Below are 9,203 nucleotides of genomic sequence, written 5' to 3'. Positions count from 1 at the left end.
GTTTCCACGAAGTAAAACTCTTAACAGCACGAACTTGATAAACTTACACGGCCTCCGCCAACTTGAATGCACACAGCTTCTGTCACACTTGACTGAACACGGCCAACGCCAACTCTCTTCGCTTGTGAAAAACTAGTTAGAAAAACACTCCGCTTGGACTCGTCTAGTTATATACTCTGACAATAAATTTCTAGAACTTTCCAAATTAGTAATGAATCTAATTATAGAAAGATTACAAAACATACCTATTTAGAAACGCTTACATACAAACCTAAATATAAACAAACTACGAACTCTCGCGAAGCTTCTAGACAGTGACGCTTGTCACGCAATGCTATTTTTCGTAACAAATATGCTTTTAACAGAAGGAAGAAGGTATGATGCTGGCATACTGTGGGATTCCCTCTTGCTCAATGACTTTGAGCTGCATGACTACTCCCCTACTGGCCAAGTTATTTAAACCGTTCGTCCGTCTAATTGTTTCTGGCCGAGAGATTTAGCATCACGAAACATAAACTGAACCGTAGGCTGCTGCTTTTCTAAAAAACATGAAGATTCTCCTTTCCCGACGCTGTCAGCGTTGTAACTTGTCTCACTCCCTCAAGATGTTGCTAATATCAAACAGGCTTTTCCATTCCGTTGGCAAAACGCAAATTGTCTCTGTTGCGACGTTTTATCGAATGGGTATTATACCATCAGAAGGGTAACTTCAGACTTCAGGACGACTAAACGAGACATTTCTAAACGTCTTACCAACATCTGGGCCAGGTTATTCAAAGCCCGATTTAGCTTATCGGAAACTGTTTCCACGAGATTCTTAGATTTCATTGAATTAGAATTTTTGCTTTCCTTCAGCATAAAATTGGCTTGTTAAAGGCTTTTTTGACAGGCAAAACTCAAACCTTGGTTGGTATTTAATCCTGGATTAGTGTTAATCGGCTTTGAACAACTGGCACTCAACCTCAACCTCATTTGGCGATGACAATGCAAGGAAAATAAGCATTAAAACTAGCCGCAAAAACGCGATCAAACTAACAACCTACAAATAAAACTGTTCCTCCTCCACAACCGCCAGGAACTGGATTTCTAAACAGCGTTCTCTTGGCAATTAGTAAACCTGCGCAAGTTTAATACGAAAACAAAAGTTTTAATGAAAATAGGAGATCACAAAATAGGAGAAATCTGCAGAGTAACAGCCGGCTGGCATGGCTAACCTGGAGTACCGGGACCTCCAACAAACTTGTGAGGAGAAAGAAAAACGGCATCTTTATACCTGGAAAATATATACAGAGAAATTATTGTTTCTAGCGCGATACAAGTATTTCACGTTGTGGGATATTTACAGTGAGTAACTGCCATGAGTTTTGCTCGCGCTTGTTGCTTTGTTTGAACAATAACATACCAGTTGAGTCTAGCAAATTTACTAATTACGCTAGTGTGGCGGTTCTAAAAATACGATGACTATTTTATATTATAAAATAATTAGGATAGTTCGCGCACTCTCATTGGTCAATAACGGTGTTTAGATGAGAGTATGTAAACACGGCTGTGACATCACACGAAGTTTTATTGGTTATGTGTTGTCAGACGCGCGTTTTTTAGGGAGCTTAAGCACGCGCGTTTTTGAGACGCGGCGGCGACCGGAAGTGAGCTGTTTTCCCTTTTGACTTGTCTTCACACAACCACATTTACGTTGCTAAGTATCTTTTCTCCACTAGAGGTGATTAGTATAAAAATCTGAGAGACACCATTGTCCTGGCACGCGAAATGTCCTCTTCCGGTTGCCCTCCGCATCTCAAAAGCGCGCGTGCTTAAGGTCCCTAATCCCTACAGGAGAAAGAAGTAAACCTGATCAAACAGGCAGGAAATGCTAGTTTGGCGCTTTCGATTAACGCGTGGGTATCCAGTCCTGCAAAGTGACGCAATAGCCCTTCAGCCGATGATAAAATCAAGCCTGAATGGTTTCATAAATGGAGTTACGTAATTTCATAAAAAGAGTTCCCATATTCTTAATACAGTTCAGTGTTACTTTGCTTATCTTCAGGCATGTGACGAGTGTGAACATCGTTGTGCTTACGCTTAAAAGCAGCTTGTAATTACAACTTCAGTAACACCTGTTGCAGCACCAATGAACTGGTTAAAAACAGCAAAGCGTCGCTTGATAACTTCCTTACCCGTCCGGTGTGGGGTTCATATCGATTTTAAGATAAGGACCAGCGGATGCGTAATCCCAGAATGATAAGGCGCCATATTTGTGGCAGAGTTCGGACACAGCAACAGTGTCTGTCAGAATACCAGTCACATTGGACGCCGCTGAGAACGCCACGTACATATTGTAACTGGCTGAACGATACTTCTGCAACGCGATAAGAAAAAAAAAACATTTTCAACCGTGACAACCACATAGAGTATCCCTACAACTGCCCTTCTGAAAAGCTGGCCGATCTCTTTGATAATATGGTAATGGCAGGCATACATGAAATATATTTGTGGCTAAGTTGGTATTGCAGTGTCCAGCGCAATCTTTTAAGATTAGCCAATATCAAAAGTACCATAACACTCTTTATTTGTCCCTCCAAAATTTTGCATAAGCATTGTTTTTATTTTCTCGTCGGACTTGTAATGGTCCCAAGAGATACTGGAAACAATGCTTATGTAAAATTTTGGAGGTACAAACAAAGAATATTATAGTATTTTTGATAGTAGCTAATTGCACTGGACACTGCTACTTAAAAGGTGAAGAGTTCAGGTCTCATTCAAATTCTGACGATGATGATGACGATGATGAGGAATGAATTGAAAACAGTGATAAAATGTTTCTTGAGAACGTCCGCGCCCATTGCTACTGCGCATTTTGTCGTGCATGTAACGCACCACGAAGGTAAACAAACATAGCATCGAGCCAGTGTTTAGGGTCGCTGAAACCAGTTTCAACACTTTCGAGAGACCTTGTTATTATAAGGATGGACACTACAACACATTATCACTTTAATGCAATGTCATAGTACCATATCAAACACCAATTATTGCTGAAAGATTCGGCCATTTTTGTGACGTAAAAGGTTACCGTGGCAACATTAAAGTCCTGCTAAAACACCCCATATTTTGGCTTTAGATGCTCATATCTCAAAAGCGAACTCGGTGACCCCCATTTTTATTTCTGAAAGGTGATCAGCATGCCAAAATAAAACTTTCTGCAAAGTTTAAAAACGTTATGTGGAGCGGGTTCAGAGCCACCTTAAATAATTGAAAATTTAAGGTAGCTCTGAATCCACTCCACAGAATTTTTTTAAACTTTGCAGAGAGTTTCATATTGGCTTGATGATCACTTTTATGCACTAAAATATTGGAGTCACAGGGTTCGTTTTTCAGATATGAGCAACTAAAGCCAAAATATAGGGTGTTTTTGCAAGGCTTTCCTGTTTCCTGTTACGTCACAAAGATAACTGCATCTTGTTCAATAATTTGTCTAGAGTTTATGAATCATAAACTGTTCATAAATTGTTACCTTTAGATTTTCCTCAAGCATATTCATGTCCACTGTTCCTTGTTCGTTATCATTTATTCGCACAATCTGTACACAAGAAAGAATGAGAAAATCAAGAATTAGGATGTATACCGCTAGATGAGATAACATATCTCTGCACCCTTGATAAGCCAAAAAAAATAGAAAAGACAGTAAGGAAGAGAAGGTGGTTTTGGCCGGAGGGCATTAATTTGAATTCTTAAATGTTATGGTGAATTCGGCCGAAGGCCTTTAAGTTCTAGGGGTTGGGAAAAAAAACCTAATTATTGCTTTTCACATTGCACTTCGGTTTCAGTTGAATCGTCGAACTGGAAACGGCGGGTATATTAATGCCTCAAACTGTTCCTCAGGAACAGCACGATATACCTTATGCAAACATGACTGGTCACAAGATTGACAATCAACAAGGTCCGCACTTCGTGGGGAAGTGTGACTCGGACGGCAACCGGAAGTCAGTTATTTTCCCTTGTAACTTGTTTTCACTCAACCACATATACATTGCCAAGTATCTTTTCTCTATTAGAGATGAATAGTATAAAAATCTGGGAGACACCACTGTCTTGTCACGCGAAATTCTCTCTTCCGGTTGCCGTCTGCGACTCTCAAAAACGAGGCGCACTTAAGACTACCAGCGTTACCTTAGCACCCGTTTCTTTCCAAGGCAACATATTTGAATGATGCTCAAAAGGTCCAACAAACACAACCTGAAAAAAACAAAAAAGACTAATAGTGTCGTGATTTCCCTACAATTTATCGAGCCGGGCTAGAATGAATTTAGTGACAAAATATCCGGTTCTTAGCTCACGTTTTTCTCGTTGTTTTTGTCCTTTAATTCAAGAGCATGGATTAACTTGTGAATAGCGCTTGTTGTTCCGCTTCCCGTGAATACAACGACGTCTTCATCCTTTGCATTCACACATTTCTTGATTATATTGCTGCAAAAGTAAAAAAAAAGAGAACCTTACTTCTTTTACAAAAAATACCGTGGATGACTAGTTCTTTTGACGCTCGTCATAATGCTGTGTACAAGGTCTCCAATCGAAAAGTTGTTGTTTTTGAAATATAATCTCAGCATAGTAATCGTATAAATTTTTGAATGATTTTACGCCCTGAGTAGATGATTTGCCATTTGGTCTTACCGTGCCTCATTTCTAAATTTTGTTGTCTGACGTGATGTTGTGCTTGTTGTAGTGTGGGTGTTGGAGTAGAACGGATACACGTAATCCCGGATGTAGTTCTCGATGAACTTGAGGGGTCTATGAAAGAATAACATATACTAAATCAGTCATTCTTAATCCTTCAGTGCATGCGACCAAAATATAAAGGAGAGGCGATCCAAATTCAGAAGAACAATAATGTTATGAAAATTAATTAAGGTGGTTTTTGGCGGTTGTATCAAAGCACTTTGGAGTATCATAAAACAAACTGAACTAAAACACATCATTATCCTGATCATTCCGACAGAGCGATGAACCGATAAGATTTCGAACGCGGTAATTAAGGACGTTTGCGCCATTGCTACTGCGCATCCTTACAGCACACGCAAATTCACAAGCCACGTCATGCATTATCTCCACATTGTCCAAAAATGAACAATATAAATTTCAAGATTTCTGTCTTCGGGACATGGAATCCTGCCATCTTGCGGCTGCAAGGCGCATGAAACTATGGTCGCTAAATGCGAACTTGTTCTTTAAGGAACCTCAATAGTTAACTTAATTCACTTGATGGGTCCACTTAAACAAAGTTTGGTAGAGAACATTTCACTTCAAAGATGTAATTGCAATATTTTTGGGCTTACAGACACTGTGGCCTTATTCGCTAAAGAAGCCGGAATTTTTAAGATTTAGGGTGTTTTTCCAAGCAAGTTCTCTCCAAAACGAATTCGGTAACCCCCCATTTTTTTTTTTTTTTTTTTTTTTTTTTACATTTCTGACATCACTAACTCATCATCTTTCAATGGTAAAATTTGCAGAAAAAAAAATCAATGTTAGAAAAATTTCGTGCGAACGTCCTTAAGAGTGCGTTCGAATGGGAAATCCGGATTTAGATCTTAAAATATGAAAACGGATTTTGTCGCGGATTTTAAAATCTAAATCCCGATTTCCCAATGGAACACACCCTGAAATCATATGTAACTTACTAAAAGCGCGGGAAATGTTTTGGCTATCGTTAAAAAAAAATTTCGCATGAATTTCGAGCAAAAAAAAATCCGATTCTGAACTCGAAAAACCGCCTTCATTGAAATGAAAGTCTTTATCACTTACTTGCCGGATGCTGTGTAATCGCAGTAAATAACTGAAAAACAAGACAAAGATCGTGCTGGTTGGTGCGACTGATCGTAAAAAGATAGTCTTTATATATATATTTTCGGTCTTTTCTTTATTCTCAAGTTAAGCTAAAAAAATCCTCAAGAAATCAACAAGAGGATTCAGTTTTACATGCGCCAAATAGCTATTTACGATTGCTGTGCTTTTTTTTTCCTGTACCGGCTTGGTGGATGATTGCCCAAAAGTTACCCGCAATGATTAATGAGTGTCTCCCAGGGGTTTTGGGGAACAAGGGAACAAGGCTAATTTGAACTGTGGAGCAAGAGAACAAAGACTAAATATCTTGGGGAACAAGGGAACATAAACCATTTTACGGATTAAAAAGCTGTGAACAAGTTTGGAAATCTAATTTCGGCAACAGGGGAACACTAGCAAAACTTTCAATCAACTCACCCCATATTAAAGTTAATAACATTTTCGTCCCGAGGGGACCCTTACGATTGATTCCGAACAAGAAAGTACACGAAAAAATTAACTTTCGGCCTTTCTGTTTGTGGTTGTAAAACGATTACGGAATTAGTCGACTGTGTGTATTGGAAAAACAACCAGCAAGCAAGAACGACGACCTCGGCCTCGAGATAACAACGTCTTTAACTACAAAATGATAGTTCTTCTCAGCCGCTTGGCGTTTTACATTTTTGGTACATTTCTTCGTTCTCGTCCTGACAATCACGTAAATTAAACGACCAAATTGCAGGTTATATGGAGGACACTTTATTTCGACTAGAATAATCATAGTAGCTATATTGCTGCCTTAATATCTTCGAAAACGAAAAAATAAGTCAATTAAAATATTACAATAAGTAGTTAGAACGCTAACATACTAAAAGTTCATCTTCTTAAAGGCTATCTTACTGAACCGTTTAGAGATGTTACGTTTTATTTGTTCGCATACTGTCCGCGAGCGAGTTCCACATTTTTGCAGCTTCGTATTGGATGCACTCCAGTCCATAATTTGTTGTTCTTGGTGTGGGTAAGGTCAGCATGTTCTTTTCTCTTAGCGATCGAGAAACTGGAGTTACAAAAAACGAAGTTCCGGATACGTAGAAACAAATGACCGTGCAAGTCCATTGACCAGAATGAATTTCTCTTTGTTAATGCTTTTTTTCCCTAATAATTTATCTATGTAATTTTTTAATGGCATGCCGAATAATGAGCTGAAAGTTTAAGAAATTTAACTGTTTGTAATGTTCAACAACATTGATTTACCATATGTAAAAATACATGTGATTAAGTTATGTGACAAAGGAGGCCAATAAAGTGGGAATTACAAAATATCGGATGTGATAGAAGTTATCCGAACTAAAATTTACATGTCTCCTCAATACATGGTTAGGTTTTAGGTTAGGGTTAGGGTTAATTGATACCTCGGAGCATTTGCATGTACACTGAGGCGCTTACTTTGAGGTTATAAAGTTGAAACTTGGTACGTATTCACGGCTCAAATATGTAAGATCATTTCAACTGTAGAATAATGAATGTGATACCGTAGTTAAATAAAGATATGATGATGATGATGATGATGATGATGACGGTGCTTTTGTTAGGAGCTTGTAAATTCATGGATGCTAACTGGTCACGGATCGTGACTACGCCTTTTGCTGCTAGAAATGTTCTCGAGTGCTTAAGCTAAACTAAATGTAACAGTAAGTCTTATGGGTTGGAAACTCATAAGCCCAATTTGGATCTGTCACCATTTCTGGGAAATCCCGAATTTACGAGCTGATACGATTTATCCCAAATACAAACATTCTAAGATTTTCGAAAACCACACGCTAATCATTACGTGCCGCAGTATCAGTTCACCGGTAATATTTGTGTGTACATACATGGGTAAGAGGGGGTTCACTGGAGGGAAGCAAGACTGCGTATAACACCTATCACAAAGAGAAGACGAATGAAAATTTAATCGTAAGGACCGAAAATGTAAGAACCTTGTCAGTGTGAAATGTAGAGTGCAGAAGCAAGTGAACGCAGACTTACATGAGTGTTAATCTTAGCCTTAATATCGAATTAGTAAATAGTTTTGGTTCTTCTGGCCGCAGTCCGCTAGCGCTCTTTACGCTGAAGCCGCCGTTGGCCCAGTAACAGTCACCAATTATGCAACAATAATGCAGTCTTGGACAGCTTACTAAATGGAAAACTGAGAACATTCCTCCCCCAAAAATCAATGATGAGAAAATGGCGCGTTATGGCCTACGCGCGGCTTCATCTTTGATTTTGGGGGAAGGTGGCATTTCTGTTCCATAGCCTTGCATTTTCTCTTGTTCGTTACTCGTTGAACGGATATTCTATCGTTATTCTAGGACGTGACTACGGACCGTGGAAGTATTCGTTGTTCACGCAGAACCGTAATTGAATGTGATAATGTTATATATCTTTGATGCTATCTTTGATGTTAGTAGCATTTCCAAAGACTTTGTTCACTCAGCTACGGAAGGCCTTGATTATTAAGGGCCTGGAAAGTCAGAAATATAAAATATTTTGATGTTCCACTATATCCCGTTTGTCAGTGCACGGATCTGTGCACCGACAAACGAATATTTAAATATTGCTCTGCAAATAGTCTTGTTTCGCTTAAGACCATAAATATTTGGCCTCAAAAGTCTCGAGTTATTTCGATTTTTTCGTGGAAGACAGTCTCGAATTGTGAGAGTTTTCGCTTTACTTCCGCAGAGCAAAAAACGCTAACCCCAAAAACTGGATTACTTGCGGCCGAATATATAAGCCAAGCACTAGATACAGGGCATCTATTGTTTACCTCTCTTTTCTCCATAAGGTCCATGAAATCGAGTATTCCCTCCAACGACATTTTCTTCGATGTATTCCAAAATCGGGAGCATTGATGCAAAATCTTCTTGTTTTCTCTAAGAAAAGAAAATTCCAACATAAGGTAACGCGTGGGTTTGAACCAAGCAAACTATCCTATTACTGAAGCAAAAATTTGCCATTTTTTGCTCACTTAAGTGTGATCCAAGCAACCTCTCTTCAAGTAAGTGACTTTTTCTTGTTTTTGGACTGCTTTTAAGCGGGCTTTTTATCACGCACGTACCGACAAGGCATGAATCCAAATGAAAAATAAGATTGGACTGGACTTCACTTGACTAAAGACTTCTGTTCCTCTTTTTTCTTTTTATTATTTTATTGCTATACGTTTCCCAAATGCATCTTAAGTATGCCGTGCCTTGAACGGTGAAACATCATCTAATATATATTTTAGATATTTGGGGTAAAAAGCTCGTAATCAAGGCTGCTGCGACTTCAAATTCCAGTCCAATTTTTCCGAACATTCCTGTAATAATTTAGCGTGCAATTCAGGCCGGTAATTATAAAGTATTGACGTAATC

General features: G+C 38.8%; 1 protein-coding gene across 1 annotated transcript in view; it reads right to left on the bottom strand.

The window, feature by feature from the left end:
- LOC137971994 (probable cysteine desulfurase) overlaps window positions 1-8,915 on the bottom strand; it is a 27,394-nt gene extending 18,479 nt beyond the window's left edge. Inside the window, exons 1-10 of the mRNA XM_068818783.1 lie at window positions 8,819-8,915; window positions 8,618-8,723; window positions 5,794-5,824; window positions 4,666-4,782; window positions 4,332-4,461; window positions 4,165-4,230; window positions 3,509-3,574; window positions 2,175-2,356; window positions 1,215-1,273; window positions 1,044-1,117 (exon numbers count right to left, since the gene is read on the bottom strand). Of these exons, the coding sequence (XP_068674884.1) occupies window positions 1,044-1,117; window positions 1,215-1,273; window positions 2,175-2,356; window positions 3,509-3,574; window positions 4,165-4,230; window positions 4,332-4,461; window positions 4,666-4,782; window positions 5,794-5,824; window positions 8,618-8,699 (807 nt within the window). The 5' untranslated portion in view covers window positions 8,700-8,723; window positions 8,819-8,915. The remainder of the gene's footprint in view (window positions 1-1,043; window positions 1,118-1,214; window positions 1,274-2,174; window positions 2,357-3,508; window positions 3,575-4,164; window positions 4,231-4,331; window positions 4,462-4,665; window positions 4,783-5,793; window positions 5,825-8,617; window positions 8,724-8,818) is intronic.
- Between the last annotated feature and the right edge of the window lie 288 nt (window positions 8,916-9,203).

The sequence above is a fragment of the Montipora foliosa genome, chromosome 9 (genome assembly GCF_036669935.1).
Source record: "Montipora foliosa isolate CH-2021 chromosome 9, ASM3666993v2, whole genome shotgun sequence".
In the NCBI taxonomy this organism is placed as follows: Eukaryota; Metazoa; Cnidaria; class Anthozoa; order Scleractinia; family Acroporidae; genus Montipora; species Montipora foliosa.
The sequence above is the reverse complement of the archived record's forward strand: the minus strand, read 5'-3'. Positions and strand labels throughout refer to the sequence as shown.